The 22,444-nt window shown below is 42.0% G+C and overlaps 2 protein-coding genes across 6 annotated transcripts in view; one reads left to right on the forward strand and one right to left on the reverse strand.

The window, feature by feature from the left end:
• Dzank1 (double zinc ribbon and ankyrin repeat domains 1) overlaps positions 1 to 22,444 on the forward strand; it is a 46,947-nt gene that overhangs the window by 171 nt on the left and 24,332 nt on the right. For 2 of the 5 annotated variants that reach the window (XR_003486498.2, XM_027421616.2), the window contains exons 1-10: positions 49 to 250; positions 1,689 to 1,805; positions 3,571 to 3,724; positions 12,187 to 12,301; positions 13,547 to 13,643; positions 14,832 to 14,956; positions 16,076 to 16,161; positions 18,029 to 18,146; positions 19,586 to 19,699; positions 21,067 to 21,159. Coding sequence is in view for 4 of the 5 variants with exons in the window: in XM_027421616.2 (XP_027277417.1) it covers positions 1,697 to 1,805; positions 3,571 to 3,724; positions 12,187 to 12,301; positions 13,547 to 13,643; positions 14,832 to 14,956; positions 16,076 to 16,161; positions 18,029 to 18,146; positions 19,586 to 19,699; positions 21,067 to 21,159 (1,011 nt within the window). In the remaining variant the exon portion in view is untranslated. Of the gene's footprint in view, positions 1 to 48; positions 251 to 411; positions 549 to 1,688; positions 1,806 to 3,570; positions 3,725 to 12,186; positions 12,302 to 13,546; positions 13,644 to 14,831; positions 14,957 to 16,075; positions 16,162 to 18,028; positions 18,147 to 19,585; positions 19,700 to 21,066; positions 21,160 to 22,444 lie in introns of those variants that run through there. The other 3 variants (XM_027421619.2, XM_027421617.2, XM_035446154.1) reach the window with 3 other exon arrangements.
• Positions 15,704 to 15,910, reverse strand: LOC107978219 (small EDRK-rich factor 2-like). The gene has a single exon (XM_035446155.1). The coding sequence runs from the start codon at positions 15,839 to 15,841 to the stop codon at positions 15,704 to 15,706; it is 138 nt and encodes a 45-aa protein (XP_035302046.1). The 5' UTR covers positions 15,842 to 15,910.

A 22,444-nucleotide genomic window follows, 5' to 3' on the forward strand; every position in this document is an offset into this window, starting at 1 on the left:
AGAAGGCATATTCTTGGATACCTATAGCAAAGCCTTGCAGACGAAGGCGGGGGCGGGTACCAGACAGACTCCTCAGCCCAGAGACAAGGGCGGAGCTGGTTGCTAGGCAGTCGATTTCCCTGCCAATCATCGGCTCGGCTCCCCGTAGGCGGGCGCGGCTTGCAGCGTCTTTGGTAACGCAAGCTGCCGCAGAGGTGCAGTGGTGCAGCGGGCGTAGAAGACTAGACACACCCGGTTGGCGGCTGCTAAGGTACGTCGGGGGTCCTTATCAGTGTCCTTGAGGCTGGAGGAAGGTGAGGAGGAGGGCCTCACCCATTCGGTTGGGAGGGATTCAGGCGTCATTGACTGCCTCGCGAGTCCGAGGGCTTGACGCAGCGGGTCCTGGTCTGGGCATCGAGGAGATGGTCCAGGTGACGGATGTTGGGAGATGCTGGTGGCATGACACTGACAGCAGGCTGCGGTTTGGACTAGCGAATCAGCCTTCTTCATCTCCTCCTCGTGAGATCCATTGACCACCGCAGCCTTCCAAGAGCAGCTAATAGCTAACCGTGAGCAAATTAGTCTCTGTGTTTATTTAGCATCTAGTTTTTCGGCTATCTTTATTTTAACTGACTCACTGGAAAGGAAATGTCATCATAGGCAAATCCCTCCGCGTCCAGCCTCATTTCTGAAGGGTGAAGTACCTGTATTTTTTTTTTTTTTTATTCTTGGTCCTCAAACTGGCAATTCGTCTTTTAAAATCTAATTAGCCCATTTTTTCCAGAACAAGGTATGTCAAAACGCAATGTTCATTATCAGAATTCCAATTACCAAATTAAAAAAAAATAGCCTCACCATTGAACAGCAAATTATTATTGCATGACAAATTGTAATTAAAAATGAGGGTGAAAATGTTTATTATAAAAATAGGATGAATATGTACATTATAATTGAATAATTATGTAACCATATTGATTACGTAGCCATAATTGAAACAGCAGTGCAAGGTACAAATGCTGTGCTACGATAACTCCTCCCCACATCAAAGAAAAGACGCATAAGGTCTCTATCTGGATGTTATTTACAAAACAGTAGGAATAGGAATCTTGTGTTTATTGGTTTATATTCATGTCAGCTTCGTTTCTCCTGAGAACGCATGCTCTGCAGTCTTTGCAGCTTTGATTTGCAATATACTGCAATGGCGAAGGTAAGACTGTGGGGCGTAGACCTTCTTTTGAAAGCTGCCTCTAAATAATCCTTGATGCGTGCAAAGCTACTTGTTCCCTTATGTAATGAATTGCCTTGAAGTCGGGAGAGTGAGTGTGTATGTGTGCTCTGGCTGAAGGCAATGAAGAGCAAATAAATGATCTTGAAGGAACCAAGGACAGAATATTAGTGTGGATTCTGTTCTGCCTCATTCAATTTATCTGCCCATCTAAAATGGCTCCCGTCTTCTGACGTATTCATCTGTGTGCCTTTATTAGGTGTAAAGCATGTAATACAGTGACTACCCAACAGCAGACATACAGCTGAAATTTAATAATCATTTCATTTATTAAATGGGGCATTTTCAGTAGGTGGCATATTAATGATATTATCTGTAGGTTTTACTGGCTTGCTGCATTTTTAAAAAGAGGCACTTCGTAGTTTTTGTGTTCAGATATAGGTTCATGATGGAATTCTGAATCTAATTTTTTTTTTGGACTAAGGAGAGAAAATGACGGCTGGTTCGGTGTGTGCCCCTCAGATCATACCACTGCGAGTGCCCCAGCCTGGAAAAGCTAACCATGAAATTGATACCAATACTCTTTTGGAAATGAAATCTGGTAGGAATTACATGTATTTTGAATTATTTAAAATAGCATTGTCATACTCTGCATTCATGTGTTGCTAATAGATATCTTTGTATGTTTTCTATATTGGAGCCTTAGAAATTTCTAAATCTTCTACAAATTATAAATGTTGTTCTTTGATGGTTTATATGCATTTTTGTGAGACAAGATCTTATTATATAGCCCAAAACAATCTTGAGCTCAATCTATAGCTCAGGTGGACTTGAATTTGCATCAATCCTCCTATCTCTGCTGAGATTTCAGGCATGTAACACCACACCAGTTTGAATAATATATATTTAAATAAAAATGGGTTACTAGTTGCAACGTCCTCTTGACTCACCTAAGCCAAGGTAAGATATCCAATTGTGTCCCAACCTTTCTCAGGATGCTTGTTACTTTTCTGGGATAACAAATTTACCTATAGATACAGATTTTCCAGTACAAAGGGTTACAGATTGAATTCCAGTTTGACAATCTCTATGACCTTGAGCACATTACTTAGTTTTTCTGAGTGCCCATGCCCTCATGGTAAGATGGGGCTAATCATATCTACCACCTGGAGCCACTATGAGAATGAAGTGAGTTGCTGTATACTGTTGTATATCCAGGCATATTGAATTGGTATATGTGAGGTACACAAAATTTATCTTATAATAAAAGAAATCTTAGCTGGATGGTGTCAGCAGCAGCAGCATACACCTTTAATCTCAGCACTCAGAGGCAGTGAATCTCTGTGAGTCTGAGTCCATCGTCATCTACAGAGAGAGTTCCAGAACAGCCAGGGCTACACAGAGAAATCTGTCTCGAAAAAACAAAAATAAATAAATCTTAACTATTACAGAACATGGTATTAGTAGTATTATTTAATATTAAATAAGATTTAATATTAAGGCTGTTTATAAATGCATATAAATAATTTATGCAAAGTTTTATAGATAAGACATATGAGCAAATATTTGTATTAAGACTTTTAGATTCCAATTACATATCTACCTATTTAATTTTGATAGCTTAGATATATAGAAGTATTTTTCTGCATTTGCAGAGCTATCTCCAGGCTCCCTAGTTCAAGATTTCCAAGAATATATACTATTATACTATGACTCTTTTATCTGAAAGGCTAACATGTTTAGTAATTTAACACTTAAAACACTTAGAAGAAGTGGGATTATTACTTGGAATGTGATGATGTGTTTCTATATTCTCTAATATTTAAATGTCAAATAAATAAAGAAGTCCCACTGTCAGATATGAAAGAGAATAACACAATGGGCAAAGGAGGTGGTTATTTTTATTTTTATTTTATATGTATGGGTATTTTGCCTACATGCATATCTGTGTACCACATGCCTGCCTGGTACCTACTGAGGCCAGAAGAGAGCATTGGATACCTTGCTACTGGACTTACAGAATTGTGAGTCTCTATGTGAGAACTGGAAATCCTTTGTTATTTAGCAAGTTCATTAATCTCTCAGGTATACTCAGTTACCATCTATAAAATGGGTACAAATTGGGACCTACGTCATACCGTAATATAGATGAATAGATGAAGTGAGTTCATTCATGCAAAGTACTGTGTTAGCACAGACCAGAATCTTACTCTGTGTGTGTGTTTTCTTTCTTCCTTCCTTCCTTCCTTCCTTCCTTTCTTTTTTTCTTTCTTTCTTTCTTCATTTCTTTTTTTAAACAGATTATGGGTACACAGGGACTTGTTATTTCAGTGTTAATTATGGTTATCCTGTTCTGAATTTTTCAGATACCCCAGATGTCAACATATATTACACCCTGGATGGCAGCAAACCTGACTTCCTAAAGAAAGTTGGTTCTGGTGAAAATAATACATTTAAGTATATAAAACCTATTACTCTACCTGATGGAAAAATACAAGTTAAAGCTGTTGCTGTCTCTAAGTAAGTTAAGAGCATGGTAGGCAAATAAGCATGGTGGAATCACTATATACATTTTTTTTGTTATTTTTTTTGTTTCTCTATATAACCCTGACTGTCCTGGAAATCTCTCTCTCTCTCTGTAGACCAGGCTGTCCTTGAACTCAGAGATCCACCTGCCTCTGCTTCCTGAGTGCTAGGATTAAAGGCATGTGCCACCATTCCCAGCTACATTATATTCTAATTTTATTTATTTCTTCTTAGGAGAATCAATGCCTCCCCATCATATTTTGTCAGGTGTTGGCAATGATTGTGCAGTTTTCCATTCTCTACCACTGACACAATATATTAAGCCAAGCAAGAACAAAAACTATCTGGAACTCAGGATGGTGTTCTGTGACAAAGTAGTAGATGTGAGCAAGCATTTACTCACCACAGATGGAAAACGAAACAGACTATAGATGCTACCAAAGCCCAGCTTGATGAAGCAATGGGGTTTATTGGGTTACTTACAAGAACATGAGTGTGTGTGTGTGTGGGGGGGGTACTTACAAGAACAGAAATGACTCATAGACAGCTGTATCACCAAAAGCTCACCCAGCATGGGTGACAGCCCACGAAAGTTGGATCCCTGGAGCACACTTTACAACCAATTTGCAGGCAGCTTGATATGTCAGAGAATGTGTCTTCCAGGCAGCTCCACTGGCCTCTGCCTCTTCCAGGTGGTTTAGCTGATCTGAGCCTCTTTTAGGCAGCTCTGCTTGTCTGAGAGGATCTCTCGGAAGTCCTTACTGCCTGGAGAAGTCCTTAAGCTTGGAGAAGGAGGGACCTAGTAAATCTAGTTCATTTGGGTCACTTGTCCTTTACTTCCTGAGTCCTATCAGGTGGCCTGCAGGATGGAGTGTTTCACCTCCCTTTAGAACATCCTAAGTCTCAACAAGCTTCCCTCCAAGTTAGAGTGATTCATCTCAGAGGAACTTGCTACACAATTCAGAGCAAGTGTTTAGGGGCTCAGATTCCTCTGAGGATAATTATTTTCTTCAGTAGACTCATAAAGGACCCCGTTTTTTGCAACCAAGGTTGATAAAGCAGAAATAAGTAGGTTACCAGAGTATCTCACAGCACCCCCATCTGTAGCTCCTTGAAATATATATACACATATATACATACATACATACATACATACATATCCTAACATTATATATATCTGGAGGCCATGACTCAGGCCTGTTGTATACAGACCCTGTTCAGGAGGCGATACAATGGAGAGATCTGAACGTCATATGCACTGGCAGCAAAGTCAGGGAGAAAACTCTGGTCGAAGCAGCTGAGTGTGCAGGAAGAGCACAGGACTTGAAAGCTGCAGTAGTTGATTTTGTGCTACTATGACAGAATACCTGAGAACAATTGAAAAAGGAGGACTTACTTCAGAGGTATCAACCCAATCAAGATGGGAAGGGGGTAGTAGGAAAGAGATCATAGTATGTCCATCAGGAAGCAAAGAAAAAGAACACAGGAATATAGGAAGGGCCAGGGCAAGATGTAGTCTCTGTGGACATGCCTCCTGGAGACCTGCTTCCTCCAGTGAGGCACCTCCTGCCTTTCACTGTTTCCCAGTAATGCCATCATATTAAGAATTCATCAAGGGAATGATCTACCGATTAAGTCAAGACACAACAGACAGACATCCCTAGAGTGTGCCTTACTAATCCTTTAGGCCTTTCCCAATCCAATTAAGTCGACAAGATTATCACCACAGAGATTTGAAGATTTTAATCCCACTTAATCATTTAGTCAGTGTGACCTTAATTATGTGGCTCTCTGACTTTCCTTTATTTATTAGTCCTCATTTTTGAGGTTACTAGCCTGTAACCCCACCTGTAGTGGCAGTAGACATAGGCAGATCTCTGGAGGTCATTGGTTGCCCGCATAGCTGAACAGGTGCACCCTGGATTCAGTGAGAGACTGTTCTTTAAAAAAAAAAAACAGTAGAGGCCATGGTGTCTTGTACCTTTATTCTCCACACTTGGGAGGCAGAGGCAGGTGGATCTCTATGTTTGGGGCTAGCTTAGTTGACAGAGGGAGCCACATACTGCCAAGATTCCATAGAGAACCTTGTCTCAAAAGACGATAGATAGATAGATAGATAGATAGATAGATAGATAGATAGATAAGATAGATAGAAAAAAATTGGAGAGTTGGGGACAATGGCTCAATGGATAAAGATGCTTGTGGTACAAGTGTGATGATCAGAGTTCAATCTCCAGAATCAAAAGATGAATGCCAGCTGGGTGGTAGTGATACTCGAGCCTTTAATCCTGGCACTTGGGAGGCAGAAGCAGGCAGATCTCTGTGAGGCCAGCCAGGTCTACAAAATAGGTACCAGGACAGCCAGTACTGTTGTACAGAGAAACCCTGTCTTGAACAACAACAAACAAACAAAAAAGATAAAAAGAAAAAAATCTGAATGCCACATGACACATCTGTAATCCCAGTACTCCTCCTACAGTGAGGTGGAAGGCAGAACTAGGTGAATCGGCCAGAAGCTTGCAGGCCAAGCAGGCTGAGATACAAAGCTCAGAGATAACGGGTAAACCTTCCTCAGAACAAGGTGGAAGGAGAGAACTAACCTCTGAACGTTGTCCTGTAACCTGCATGCTGTGGCCCATTGTCTCCTTGCTCCCTATGTTGTTTGCATTTATGTACACAAAGTCAATGAAATAGAAAGTGATGAGGGAAGACACTTGACACCCATCTCTGGCTTCCACACACATACACACACACGTGCATGCACACCCATGTCCACACATGCACACACCACATGAACTTATACCACATGTTTACAAATGCAGAGAAACATTTTGCTAGCCACTAGGAGTATTACTTGCTATTAGCATCTAGTGCAGTGGTTCTTGGCCTTTGTAGTACTGCACCCTTTGATACAGTTCTTCAAGTTGTGGTGAACACCAATCATAAAATTATTCTGTCACTACTTCATACCTGTAGTTTTGCTATTCTTATGAGTTAAAATGTAAACATATGATATGCGACTCCCAAAGGGGTCCTGACCCACAGGTTGGGAACCACTGAACTAGTGGGTAATGGGTAGAGTTTCAGCTTGTCATTTTATAATGCAGAGGACGGCCCCTATGGTAAAGAATTATGCAGCCCCAAATTTCAATAGTTTTTAGTAGGCTGAGAAAACTCAACCCAAACGAAATTGTGCATTCCCATTAATCCAGCTTGGCAATTTCTTGTAGTCATTCATAAAATGCTGTTTTGCAGGGCTGATAACTGGACTTAGGGCCTTGCACATACTCGGATGACATGTTGTGAACTGTGCTACACCCCAGCTCTTTGATTCTGGTATTTCATTGAAAGGATAGTATTTGTAGAGCTAAAGGAACCCAGAGATGGCTTTTATGCTGGGTATAATTTATGTTGGTACATGAATATTTAAGGTCACTATCCTGAGCCCTAATAGAAGTATATGTGTATTTGTTTTAAATGCATCTTAGGCTCTGAACAACATTTATAACTCTAAACTCAACCTAATCCTTTTTGGGGTGGAGGAGGGCTATTCTTGGGTTGAAATCCTTCTACCTACCATGCAGCTTAAGCTGGTCTGTGAGCTGTTCTAGGCTGAATAGAGTCTGTGGGAAAATGCCTTAGCTGGGTAACTAAGGACAAGGCCATCTGTGGTAGGGAGATCATTTAGGCCTTAAAGGAGTGGAACAAGTGGCTGAGAACCAGGATGACCTCAGCGTGCGGTCTGAGGTGCACCTTCAGGAACCTTAGAGAGGTGTGCTAATAGGACAACTGAGGGGAATGAAGTAGTACATGGATAGATGATCTGACATCATTCAGACAGAGTCTGCAGCTTTGGCCTTATGTTTTAAATGCTTCTCCAAAGTTTAGTCCACTGTGAGTCTCTCCAGTCACCGAACATGGAGAGATTCACCAAGCATAGAAAAGCAAATGTGTTGTTATGTCAGCACCAACACTGCAGATAGTGGTTATTTAGATGAATTTCATATTTCTGGGAATTTTCTACCTTCTAAGATAGAGCTTAAGACCTCTATATTATATTAGATATCTTTCTTTCTTTTTTTTAAAGATTTATTCATTATGTAAACAGTGTTCTGTCTGCAAGCCAGAAGAGGGCACCAGATCTCATTGTGGATGGTTGTGAGCCATCTAGTGGTTATTGGAAATACAACTCAGGATCTCTGGAAGAGCAAGCAGTCAGTGCTCTTAACTGCTGAGCCATTCTCCAGCCCCCTATATTAGTTATTTTTCAACTGTGTTAAAAGTGATGTTTATATATTTATGATTTTACACAAAGAATTTTAAGCCTTTGGGTACATTTATTTACTTAAGAGTTTAAAACCCCTTCTAAGGAATCTGAGCAATTACTGAAGTGCACAAGAAATATGTCAAGATCAATCTAAAACTTACAAGAGCAAGGCAAACAAAGGACACAAAGAAAGCAGGTGATGGAAGTGCAGAAGTGGTGAGTGCTAGGAGAAGGGGCCAGAATCACAGCTTGAGTGACCCATGAGGCACTGTCATGTCAAGAAAATTATCAGGAAGCTATGCTCCACTGTGAGCTTTCACAGCAAGTAAGTCAGCGTGACAGTTTAAACATCCCAGGATACTCCACACACTGTAATGATAATACAACGACGGTTCTGCCTGCCCCGAACACCTGCTTTTCCCTTCTATAATAATAATGCCACCTGTGATTTTTAGCCAGGCACACAATTGCCTAATGGGTATTTCCTAATTGTCCTTGTTTGGTACAGGTATGTCACCAGGCTATGGCTCATGGATATATGTAGAAGTGACATGTGAAACTGCCAGACTGTCTTTAAAGGGAAACAGGGTGGGTTCTGCTTCCCACTGTCTGGAATGTGGGTGTCAATCATGTTGGATCATGAGAACAAGTGCAATGTGCTAGAGATGAGGGAACAATGAAATAGAAAGTTGAGCCTGTAACATCTGCATTGAGTTCTTTTGTTCGTGCTGTGATAAAAAGAGCTGGCAAAAGCAACACGAGGGAGGAAGGATTTATTTTGGCTCACCGTTTGAGGGTGTGTTCTTTCCAAGGAAGGGAATTCATGGTGACAAGATGAGACAGCAGGTCACATTGCATCTACAGACAGGAAATAGGATGGCTGGGGGTGGGGTTGCAAAACAAAGCTCACTTTTTTTGTTTTTTGAAGTGCAGAATCCCCACTCACATCCAGGGTGGATCTTCTCACCTCAGTTAACCCAATATAGGAAATCTTACACAGACATACACAGAGGCTTGTTTCTTAAGTGAGTTTAGATCAAATTAGCAATCAGCATTAACCATTATGACACCTCTCCTCTATATCCTTGGTCTTAGTCGGTGTTCTGTTGCTGTGAAGAGATACCATGAGCAAGGCAAAGAAAGCAATTGGGAGCTTGCTTATAGTTCAAAGGTTTAGTTTATTGTCATCATGATGGGAAACATGGTGGCATTCAGGCAGATGCAGCTGCAGCTGCAGGCTACATCCTGATCCATAGGCAGAGAGAGAGATTCTGTGCTTGGCTTGGGCTTTTGAGCCCCCCAAACCTACCCCTGGTGACACATTTCTTCCAATAAGACCACACCACCTAATCCTTTCAAATTGTGCCACTTCCTGGCCACCAAATCTGTGAGTAGGGGCCATTCTCATTCAAACCACCACACCATTTTTGGATTGCTTACACTTGTTGATTTTGAATTTTTTTTGTTTTTTTTTAAGTCTTTATTTTGGTTCCAGTTATAGTAGCCAACCCATATCCTAACACAAAAAGGAACACCTCAAGCAAATATCTACAGAGAACATTATCAAGGGTGATGAGATGCTCAACAAGTAGACAACATCCAGGGTCACTGATAATGTGGAGAAATCAGACCCCTTACATAACGTCCTTGAGAATGTAAAATATGAGAGAGCAGGAGAAGGGAGAGGGATCGGCCCAAGAACAAACATTTGTGAAAGAAGTCATCCAGCCCTAATATTCGATGGTACCACATGAAAGAGTTCAAATGAGAGCCACCCCGCTGTGACCAGTGACCCAAGAACTGGGGTTTGAGGCACTAACTTCTGGGCAGTTAGCTGTGCAGCAGTAGATATAGATGACCCAAATAACAACGGGGTAAGGAAACACTGTGGAAATTGGGGTTCTTTTTTTTTTTTTTTTTTTTTTAGATTTATTTATTATGTATACAGTATTCTGCCTGCATGTATGTCTGCAGGCCAGAAGAGCGCACCAGATTTCACTACAGATGGTTGTGAGCCACCATGTGGGTTGCTGGGAATTGAACTCAGGACCTTTGGAAGAACAGGGAGCGCTCTTAACCACCGAGCCATTTCTCCAGCCCCGAAATTGGGGTTCTCTTCTGAGTGAAAGTTTGATGAATTAGCAAGAATAGAAAAATTAATACTTTAGATATTTATGTAGGAGGTACTTCATCTTTCAAAGGATTGCCCCAGATCTGACTGTTTCATCTTCCTCTGAGCATCTAATAGCAGGTATTGTTCTAATAGCAGGTATTGTTCGAATAGCAGGTATTGTTTTTGCAAGTAAACTGCTCCCTTGTGTTCAGTAGTCACTATGTTGCTATGTTTCACAGCTTCCTCACAGTACCGTTCATAGTAAAACTTAGTCCACTCAGATGAGTAGAGCCCCTCATTAACACAAACAGCAGTCAAATCCATGGCACCAAATGCTCAAGCCCAAGTATTCCAAGTGCGGAGTAATACTGAAACAAGTTTTGTATTTATATTATTTGTGCTGCTTAGTTTTGGAGGGTGTGTGTGAACTTGACATAAGCTAGGGTCATCTGGGAAGAGGGAACCTCGACTGAGAAAGTAACTCCATCATACTGACCTGTATGTAGGCAAGTCTGGGCATTTTCTTTACTAATGATTGATGTGTGAGGGCCCAACCCACTGTGGGCCTGAACATGGGGTCCTCATTTGTATACAACGGGCAGGTGAGCATGCCATGGGAAGAAAGACAGTAAGCAGAGCTCCTCCACAGTCTCTGCTTCAGTTCTTGCCTTCAGATCTCTGCTTGATCTCCAGCCATGGTTCCCTCAATGGTGGGTGTGAGTTGTAAGCCAAATAAACCTACTCTTCCTCCAAGTAGTTTTGGCCTTGGAGTTTTATCACAGCAATAGAGAACCAAAGTAGGGCATAAGAGCTGTCAAATCCGTGGTGTTGAATGCTAGAGGCCCAAGGACTGCAAGTGCTGGTTGTCTACCCACACAAACCTTGTATTTATCCATATTATTAAAATGACAATAATAGAAATGAAAGCAACTTTGTTTTTTAAAAAAGGAACTCAAGAATGAGGTCATTGAACATTTTAAATATAAATGCATAAGTACATTTTGAATATACATATCATGTATTTTGTGATAACTATCAGGTAAATAGCTAAAACCATCTGTCCACAATTCTGGTCTCAGAGATAATTTCAAAGAAGATGCTTCATAGCAGGTTCCTTTTAAGAACAACTGTGATCCTTTGAGAAAATCACTTTGGCCTTTTTATCAGAGACTTATGTTGGCCTTTTATTGATAAACTATCTGTTATCTGTACCCTTGCAGTATAGATTATGCTTATTTATTTTAGAAATGTTTCTGAGCTGGTGGTGGTGTTGTACATCTTTAATCCCAGCACTTGGGAGGCAGAGGCAGGCTGATCTCTGTGAGTTAGAGGCCAGCCTGGTCTACAGAGCAAATTCCAGGACAGCCAGGAATGTTACACAGAGAAACCCTGTCTCAAAAAAAACAAAACCCAAAAAACAAAAAATACTCGATTAATTTTTTATTTTTATTTTATGTGTATGAGGGTTTGGCCTGTTTACATGCCTATAGTGCCACGGAGGCCAGAGGAAGCACTAGATCCTCTGGAGCTGGGGTTAGACAGTTGTAAGTCACCATATGGGTGCTTGGAATTTAACTCAAGTCCTTTGGAAGAGCAGCCAGTGCTCTTGACCTTGCAGTGATCTTCCTACGCTAGCCTTCTGATACTAGGATTACAGACATGTACCTCTGTGCCTGGCTTTACAGGGTTGGTTTTGAAGATCCAGAGCAGACCTAGAAAGAGGATACAAGAAATGCCCCCCACTTTCCTGAGTTTGAGCTCCTGGGGGTTGAGGCCAGTGCTCTGAGAGTTCAGACTGCTTCAAGGAAGCAACAGGATGGGAAGTAGTGCTGCACACTGGCCTGTGGCTCTGTGAACAGCACTGTGATGGAGCAGGTTCTAGAGTACCAGAGCCACTGTTGAAGATTGCCACAACCAACCTTTACTCCCTAATCCTCACCTCGCAGGTCCTGCTTAACCAGCTTAAAATATAACAAATCTAGTGACTACATTAAGTAACTTTAGCACCATCTTAACTGCTTTGCCTTGAATATTTGTATAATATACCCTCTCCTTTTTAAAAATATAATTTTTCAGAGACTGCAGACAGAGTGGGATTGTAACAAAGGTGTTCCAGGTAGACTATGAACCACCGAAGATGGTCTCTCCTGAAGACAGTGTTGATGATGCCCTCAAAGGCTTTTCAAAGCAGGCAAGTAATGAAACCAAAGAATGTACAGATTATCACATGTGTCATCCTTTCTTGCTCAATGGGCACGTGCTCCCTTTCATTACAACACTCTACTCACACTCAGATCTTATGATTAAGGTCAGGATCGGCTTCACTGATTTCCCAGCCTTGGTCAAGCCTTCCTTTGCCTAAGATCAGAATTCAGACTGGGCTCTGTTGTCTGCAGTGACTACCTGTGATAAAGCAGAAACCATTAGCATGCCACCAAGGGAATCAGCTTTCAGTGCTTTGTCTATGAATGCTGCATAAACCCCAGATAAACAGGCTGTTTGCCCTCTTCTCTACTCCTGCACCAGGCCTTCGCTGGGGAAAAGTGACCTGAGCATGTGATTTCTTGGTCAAGCTCCAAGATGGCAGTAGGCAGGCCTACCATACTTTTAGCAGAGCTTAGGGGCTGGCAAGGGAGAGCAGAGTATATATTCGGTAAATGGAATAGTCAGGCTACTGGACCGTTCCAGTGTATGTTGACTTCTATTAGTTAGTCTTCACCCACCAAACACTGCAATTCTTTACTTCTTTGGAGAGTTAATCTGATTGACCTAAGAAGGATGTTTGAAACTTCAGCCCTGAGTTGTCAGCACCAGTGATCCATGTATTAGGACCAGAGAGTGGCCACCCAGCCAGGAAATCTCAGTCATGGGGTACTTGTTGAGGGTGACAGAGAACGTTTGTGGGGGTGATACTTAAGCCAGATGGTGTCCCTGAGACCAGAGCACATGTTGTGACACCAGAGTAGATGCAAGTGGTCTGTAGTGTGACCACCAAGGGGACAGTCATCAGACTCTCCGGTCTGAATCAGAGAGAAGGGACGGAGTCCAATTAAAAGAAAGGCCAAGGAGAAGAGGGTTTAGAGGGCTGTCTGGGCAGGTAGTGTGCACAAGCCTGTCGTTTTTTTGGTCTGACCCCACCCTATTTCTCCCTCTGATTCTGTTCTTATGCTATTACTGTCTCTGATAATGGCACTATCCATATCTGTCATCTTGGCTGCTTGACTTGGTGAGGCCTACCAGCCAGACATGCTGCTCACCAAGTAGCCCAGACACAAAGCTGTGGGTTTCTAATGGAACCAGACGTCACTTTATAAAAATTGCTATAATCCCTTTCAAGTAAGAGATGTCCACCCCATGACACTGTCTCTACCATGACTTCTAATTCTCACACTCTAAGTCTAGATAACCGAATGCCATGTAATCTCTTCATTCCTAGGAATTAAAAAATGGGTTTGTCGGACCAAAATTAAGGAAGAAGTATAAGAATGCTGAAAATAAATCAACTTGGAACGTTAACATTAGACGACTTGCAGGTACGGCGAGGTAGCCTCTAAGCAGGCGTCCTGCATGCTCACTGCATACTTTAGGTACTTGTGTTGAAATAAGAAAAAACGGGAAGGCAGTCTACAGTTTGAATATTTTATTCTAGCTAACAGATTAAAACCATGAGAGATAAGCAAGCAGTCTGATAAATTTGATTTATTGAATGATTGCATTGAAGGACCATGGGGTGCCTCACCAAACAAAGAGTCATCAGGTTTTAGGGGGTGGGTAGTATTTGGGTAAATCTTAAACAAAAACAGAGTTTTGCTAGAATTGAGTAAAACTGAGCTGTATGAGAAGGGCCAGCATCAGATGTGGATTCAGGTTTGGTTACTTTGGAAACGACAAAGGTGCATTAGGATGTGTTCAGCATGTGGTTAGAAAATGAGCCTGCTGTTTTATGTCTTGGGAACCAGAAACGTAGCTTAGCAGGTAAAAGCATTTGCCATGCAAGTATGTCCTCATGGTTAGAAACATCCAGTAAAGGACTTCATCACATTCTTTCCCAGCAGCAACTACTATAAAGTCTCCCCCCGCCACCATGTCAGCGAAATAGAACTGAGAAAGAAATAATCAACTCAGTCTAAGAAAACAACCTCCCTTGATACTCTGTACAACATTCCCTGTCAAGCTAAGAAAACGGACCAGTCCAATTGCACAGTTAGCAGGCAGCATCCTTTCAACTAAAAAGAAAATCTGTGACAGCAACAGTGTTGCTGTTTCTGTGTGGTGCATGTATGCCACAGAGGACAACTTTTGGGAGTCAGTTGTTTTATTACACATGCGTTCCCAGGACCAAACTCAGGCCATTGGAGGTTTTGTTTATTTGTTTTCTAAAACAGCAACAAAGTGACTGGGTCTTCTAGTTACATAACTTCAGACAGCAAAGTTTCTAGATTCATGGGTAAGTAAGCAAGAGGCTGTCACACATTAGTTGAAAGGATGCTGCCTGCTAACTGTGCAATTGGACTGGTCCGTTTTCTTAGCTTGACAGGGAATGTTTTAGAGGTATCAAGGAAGGCTGTTTTCTTAGACTGGGTTAATTATTTCTTTCTCAGTTCTATTTCTCTGACTTTGGGAAGATGACTTTATAGAAGTTGCTTCTGGGAAGGGCATATTTGCATGGTTTTATATGTTAACAATTCATCACAAATGCAATATTTTTAATATAATTATAGACCTCAAGGTAAGCGAAAGAGCAGACTCTAAAACTCTGAAAGATCTTCGTTTCTCAGAGAGTCCAATGGAAATCCCAGCCTACCATGAAGGATCGGGTTCTAGAATTGCTGCTCACCCGTCCCAGGTAACATCAGCGGAAATTCTTTAAAGTAGCCAAAATACCTCAGGCATTTTAATGCTTCCCAGCATACATTAGGACAGCATCTTTCAGCCTTTATCCATGTTGCAGGCAGTGTCTCAGCTCCGGAAATACTGTGTTCGAAGGGAAAAGCCTCCATGTCCATATAGCTGCCCTTTGATAGGGACTTGAAATAGATAAATGACAATCAAGTAAATAGTCACACAAATGTTTGGGGGTTTTGTTTGTTTTGTTTTTGTTTTTGTTTTTGAAAATAGGGTCTCTCTGTGTAACACTAGCTGCCCTGGAACTTGCTCTGTAGAACAGGCTGTCCTCGAACTCAGAGATCCACTTGAGTTCCGGGCTTGAGTTCCGGGCTTAAAGGCATATGCCACCCTGTTACACACAAAGAAACCCTCTCTCAAAAAAGAAAAAAATAAAATAAAAAAGGCATGCACCACCACCACCAGGCTTCCCTATGATAGTGTTTTTGTTTTACAATACTTTGGGGTGTGCCCCACAGGAATAAAAAACACTGGAAAGGGGCAACCCCCTCACCCCCAGGAGTGGCCCAGGGGGAGAATGGCTACCTGAGGGGAAGGAAACACAAAAGAAACCGGCTGCAGACTCAGGGCAAAGGGAATGCCATCGGTGCTGGGACCTGTGAGCACTACAGGAAGAAACTGGAGCATGGTAGGACTGACTCCAGGCACACAGGCACAGAGCAAGAGGGTTGGACATGAAGCCACAAAGCTACTTGGGTTCCTCCTTCTTCTCATTTGCCTTTTTCTGCTTCTGCTGCATTGTCTCTGAGACCCTCTGCTTGCAGGCTGCAGCAGAAAGCCCATCATCTTGGCACTTTCCCTTAATGGAGTCAATCTGCTTCTTCATGTTCTGGTGGGCAAGCTCTCTCTGGTTACCCTGGGTGGTGGCTAGGGCATTGGCTTCAACCTGCCTCTGTTGCATACCCTCATTCAGGTCGAGGTTGCAGCCTTCCCCCACCCCCATGATAGTTTTAAAACATGAGTGTTGGTAAATGAATTTGAATGGACTTTCCTTACCCTATAGCCTTTACTATGTTACACACCTGTATGTATATTCCTAGCTCTGTTTTCTTAATTTCAGTCCCCGGGCTTTGCACATATAACTGGCCAGAGGAGTCTGACAAGCACAGAGGTCACGCGGATCCAGAGGGACACAGATTACCTCAAGTATGTAACATATTCTCTATCTGTCTTAGACAAATCCACCATAGTCCATGGTCCAAGCATGGTCCATGGAGCCTTAAAGTGAAGTATAACACTGGTTTTGCCCATCCCTGGTTTTTAAATTAAATTTGTTAGGATAAGCCTACTTGCCATGTATACCTGGCCTGGCACTTGCTATGCAGTCTAGGTTGGCCTCAAACTTGAAACAATTTTCTTGCCTCAGGCTCCTGAGTTTTGGTATTTTAGAGTTTTAAAACCATACAGTTTGGAAAAAGAGGCAGGGACTAGACAGATGACTGCGTAATTAATAGCACTAACTTCTCTTCCAGAGGACCTGAGTTTAATTCCCCACATGCATAAGATGCTCACAATTGTCTGTAACTCCAGTTCCAGGGGATCCAGCACCCTCTTCTGGCCTCTGTGATGATCATGGGCATGTATTGTAGGCAAAACATCCAAACACAGAAAATAAAATGTAGAAAAAAATTTAAAAAAGAAAAAGGGACCTAACTGATATACACTAAAATGTTTATCTGTAAAGAGTGTGATTGATACATATATATGACCTTCTTATCATGCCCCAGCCAGCCAACTGTTGATCTGGTTCTTCTTCCTCCTTCCCCTCTTCCTTGTTCTCTTCCTTCTTCTTACTCCCCCTCCTCCTTCTTCTTCTTTTTAGACAGGCTTTCTCTGTAGCTTTGGAGGCTGTCCTGGAACTCGATCAGTAGACCAGGCTGGCCTTGAACTCAAAGATCTGACTGTCTCTGCCTCCCAAGTGCTGAGATTAAAGGTGTGTGCCACCATTACCTGAATATATTTAATTCTTAGTTTGTCATATTTGTGAAAAACTTAAGCTTTTCACATGTGTCACATGCCTGTAATGCCAGTCTTAAGGGTTTTAGTAGGAGGATCACAAGTTCTGGGCTAACCTGGGCTAAATAGAAAGTTCCAGGTTATTCTGGAAAGCACAGTAAGACCATCTCTGCTTAGTCACAACATGGCAAACAAGAAGCAGAGAGTAAGTACATGGTCTGAACCAGGGAGGGGTATAACCTTCAAAGTCCATTCTCTGGTAACATGCTCCACCAGCCAGGCACCACAGCCTTCACATGACACACGAAAGGCTAAGCATTGTAAACTTGAGCCCGTGAGTGGCATTGCAGATTTAAATCATAGCATTTTACCCCTGACTCCAGAGCTCATGGCCATCTCAATGCAAAATGCAATTTGTTCAACTGTGAAAATCCATGGAGTCTTAAAAGTCTCCTTAAAACTGACATTGAATATGTAACTGTTTAAATGCTTATGTCCTGTTGCTGAGTTTACTCCTATGCCACTATGAAATAGCCTTCTTTAACCCTGATGACTTCCTCTGCTCAGACATCTTCTTGCTCTAATAATAAGTAACCACCCCTGCCTTCTTTTAACTAATATCTTTATGACATAGTGTATCTTATAATTTACTTTTGTTTCCCTACTTAAATTTGATTTCTTTTAGGCAAAATATAGTTAACTCTTACTTAAAATATTATATCAGACAACCTCTGCGTTCTAATGAAGGTATTTAGAAATACACACACACACACACACACACACACACTTCTCAAGAATTTCTCCTCCAACTTTCATGTTGTGTGAGTGCATGTGTGTGTATCTGAATTTAATTAAGATTGCTTGCATAAGCATGGGCTACTATTCAGTAGGTTTATTACTGATAAAAAAAAAGCTTCTCCAACAACCTTTTACTATGAGTAGTCCCTTGGGGGTGGGGGAGGGACAGGAGCTCATGCACCTCTCCCATCCATTCATTAGATATGTAAGAATGTTAGTGTAGATCCTTATACATAAATGGAAACCTGTTTTGTTGTAGGTGTACCCATTGTCTGGCTTCCCGTCCATCTGATCCCTTTGCTCGATTCTGTCATGAATGTGGCGCTCCTGTCCCACCTCTATATAGCTATCGTCTTCCACCCCCAGAAGGGGCTCAGGTAAGCTGCAAAATGTTTGAAAACATTTGTGTCTAGTTTTATGTGACCTGTGTAGGTAGCTGTGACAAGGGCCTGTCATACGAACCACAAACAAACATTCATTGAAAGAATTTGAGCACATTGATCCCTTGCTATCCAGACCCTTCCTGAGAGTAGGAACATGCTTCTAACAGGAATTCTTTGTGTGGCCTTGGAGACAGACTGAGAAACAGGCTGAAATCTTACTGTTTTAATGGGGACAAGGTTGGCCCAAAAGTGTGCTCATGTACCTCGAGCTGGTAAGGCATTGCTGATAAATGTATTGCTGATAAATGTTTGTGTGGGCTGGACCGAATATGAAACTTAAAACTGTGTTCAAGTTAGCCTAAGCTTTTATTTTTTTAATTATCCCCCCCCAATGGGGTTTCTGTGTGGATCCCTGGCTGTCTTTGAACTCACTCTATAGAGCAGGCTGGCCTTGAACTCGCAGGCCTGCCTCTGCCTCCTGAGTACTGAGATCAAAGGCATGTGCCACCACTGCCCAGCAGCTTTTACCTATATTGAGCTCCTTTTCATCTACACACGAAAGTAGAGATGTGTGACTGCCTGGGCACATTGAGAACTTATTGAGACGTTACAGTTAGATTAGCTGTTAAAATCCTGGGCACGATGCTGGGAGAATGACTCAGTCAGTAAAGCACTGCTTGACTTGTAAGCACAAAGGTTCAGTCCTCAACACTTAGCTCACTAGCCAGCCATGGGGCTACAGGCTTAGCATAATTGGTAAGCTGCAGACCAATGAGAAACCCCATCTCAAAGGAGATGGACAGCATTCCTGATGATGACACCTGAGGTTATCTTCTGACCTACACACACACACACACACACACACAAACCGGTACATACATGTGCACCTGCACGTACATGAATACACACACATTTTGATTTTTTTTGAGAATTTCATACCTGATCACTACTACACCTACATCACTTTCAACCCTCCCTATCCCAACAAACACAATTTCTTTTCAAAAGTTAAAATAAAAGCAAAACAATCTACTCAAAACAATAGTAACACACAAAGATCCTGGGCACTTCTCCTGTCTGTTGATGACTGTGAGCCCCTGCCATTGAGATTGTCATCTTAGCAATGTTCCAAATAAAGAAGGCCCCTGTACAGCAGCAGTCACAGAATTGGTACTGTTCCCAGCCCGCCTGGCCCTGGGGGAGCTGCTGCCCAGAGCAGAGAGGAGGAGAGCAGCCGATAAGAACCACCGTGCTCTTGTGCAAATAGGCATTTCCAGGAACTTTTCGGTTTGTTGCTCACCTTTGGCTTACAGCTCTCATTCTAGAGTAAACAGGTTTTCACTCTTAATGGCAATAAAGTAATAGGAAAGGTAATTATTTTAAGAGTTTGCAAAAGCAAACCCAATCTTATAAAGACCTTTCCCTCTGAGCAGATGGGCGTGTGTGCAGAATGTGGAAGTATGGTACCCATGAACACCCCCATCTGTGTGGTGTGTGAGGCTCCTCTTGCTCCACAGCTGCGGCCCCAGGCCAGTCTCCACTTGAAGGTAGGGAAACATGAATGAGATAACACAGAAGGTGATGTTTGAATCGTTGTGTCTTGTCTTCAGCTGGTGGAGTGGACTAATGACTGATAAACTAATGTCTCATGAACAAACCCATTCTAATTTTTAGAAAGGCATACTGATCCAAATATATAAACTTGCCAATAGGATCTATAAGGGAGATGCCTACACATATTCCCCTGAAAATGAATTTGGAGGGCAAATTGCAATACAGCTAATTTAGACAGTGTTTTGCGGTTTCTAAGTATTCAGACTGACAGTGGTTTCATGTTTTTGCGTGCTCACTCTGATGGTAGCTCCTATTTTGTAGAAGAAGCGGGGTTAGGACCAGTCACACCCTGGCATCTCCCTTGCAGCTTAAGCTTCACCATCCCAGCTGCATGCAGCGGCTCCTCGGGGCCTCTTTTAGGGAATCGGATCCTGCTACACAATGCCCGGCCTCAACAGCTTTCTGAAACTTCGATGCAAGCCTCCATGACCCCCTCAGCATTGCATCTTTCATGGCTGTGAAACCAGTACCTTGTGGATGGTGCTAGTAAATTCTGCTGCCAGCCCCAGATAAACCCTGGGCCACTTCTCCCACATGTCAGTCTCTATGCTCCTTGGTGGCTGCACCTGCAAAGCACTGACCTAAGCAGTTGTGGTAGTTCTTTTCAATCAAATTTGCATCTTACAAACTGGAGTCTTCTGCGGTACAGTCTGACCCCCTAGGCATTTTTCTGTTATTCCAGGGCAAAATGTGAGGTTTCTCCTTAAATATGCTAATCTTTTTAACAGGTACAGCCTGTTACCCGCCCTCCTCCATGTCCTCCATTTCCTCTGCCCCCTTTTCTCATTTTTTAGCTCTATCTAGTTCTATCATCTCCTCCATTTGTGTGTTGCATCTTGACTCTCAGACTGACTTGGGAAGCTGCATTAATATTTTCTTCTGACAGTCACTTCTTCCACTTTATCTAAGTCATAACTTACAAAACAAACCTAAATTCATAGTTAGCATAAAGTCTTGGGACCCAGCAGACTTGTAAATCCACAGATGAGCTTCTGCTGCTCTCAAGTCTTTCTCTTTACTGTACAGGCCATGAAGTAGAAAGCCTGTTGGCTGTTAGGTTTCCCACTTGGAGACGGGAACATAACCATCATAAAATTTCAAATTGTCTTCCTCAAACTAAATGAATACTGTCTTCAGTTTGCTTGTATGCTTGCTTGCAGTTTTGTCTCTTTTAAAATTGTTCATTTGTCTGGCACTATTCCCAGTATTCCTAACTGGGTGCTGTAACACCTTTGGCTGACTAACAGGACTGCTAACACCCTGTTTTTGCTCATTCTGTTTCTAACTCCCTGTTATCAAGGAGAAGGTGATCTGTCGCACCTGTGGCACTGGGAATCCTGTTCATCTGAGATACTGTGTCACCTGTGAGGGGACCCTGCCTTCAACACAAGAGGTGGGTGGACAGAGTGCAAATGTCCTTATCTTTGGTGGATACTAAGTTCTCAGCGTTGATGCTAACAGAGAAGTAAGACATGCAGCTCGAGGAAAAGGACCATTATGAAACACAAAATAGGGTGGCAGCAAGATGGCCCAGCAGGTAAAAGCGCTTGCCACAGAAGCTTGGCAACCTGAGTTCCATGGACTTGAATTGACTCCCAAAACTATCTTCTGACCTCCACTGCAGACATTTTATCTATGTTAATTCCTCTGATGCCTGGGCAGAGGCTAACTTTCCACTTAACTCTGTCTTCAATTTCATCTTGTTTCTTTCACCAGCAGCGGTGTTGTCATATTGTAACCTCACAGTATTGCTTGTTACCAGCACATCATACGTGCTAGCTTACGATTTCCCCTTTTTGTCTGTAGGATCTATGGTTACACTCTTCTCTTATGCTTGGTAATAGGGTTGTCTTGTCCCCTCCTCTCATCAGGCCAATTATGTGTGAATTTTATATCTTTCCAAAGCCTTCGCATTTTTACATCCTAGTTTTTATTTTGCCTTTTAAAAATTTCCTTCTCTTTGCTTTAATTTTAATTTGGTCCTCTTTTTTCAAATTTCTTTTTATTTATTGGTTCACTTATTTTTTTTAATTTTCTTTCTTCCTTCCTTCATATACATATATATACATACATATACATATATATACGTATACACACACACACACACACACACACACACACACACACACATATATTTGTAACTATGTAACCCTGGCTGGACTGGAACACACTGTATTGACCAGGCTCACAAATATCTGCCAGCCTCTGCTTCCACATTACTGGGATTAAAGGTGTATGCCACCATTCCTGGCCTTATTTTTTTCTTCACATTTTCTATTTAGTGTGTGTGTGCACACATGCACATGAAGGTCAGAGGAAACTGTTTTCTCCTTCTACCATTGGGTCCTGGGAATCAAACTCAGGTTGTCAGGCTTGGCAGCAAGCAACTGAGCCAGCTCTCCAGCCCCTTTCTAATTTCCTGAAATAAGAACCAGTGACTTTAAATTGTTTTTCCTCTTTCTAACACAAAATGTAAATTTCTGAAGATCTTCTTTAGTGGCATTCTATAACTACAAATATAAATATAAATACAAATGTTGTATTTTCATGATAGTACCATTAAAAGACTGTCCATTTTCACTGAGATTTCTCCTTTGATCTAAGATTTACTTATTAATTGTTTGCTTCATTTCCAAATATTACTGATAGTGGTGACTTAAAAGTTAACCCCCTCCCCT

Source organism: Cricetulus griseus, chromosome 6 (assembly GCF_003668045.3).
Source record: "Cricetulus griseus strain 17A/GY chromosome 6, alternate assembly CriGri-PICRH-1.0, whole genome shotgun sequence".
Classification (NCBI taxonomy): domain Eukaryota; kingdom Metazoa; phylum Chordata; class Mammalia; order Rodentia; family Cricetidae; genus Cricetulus; species Cricetulus griseus.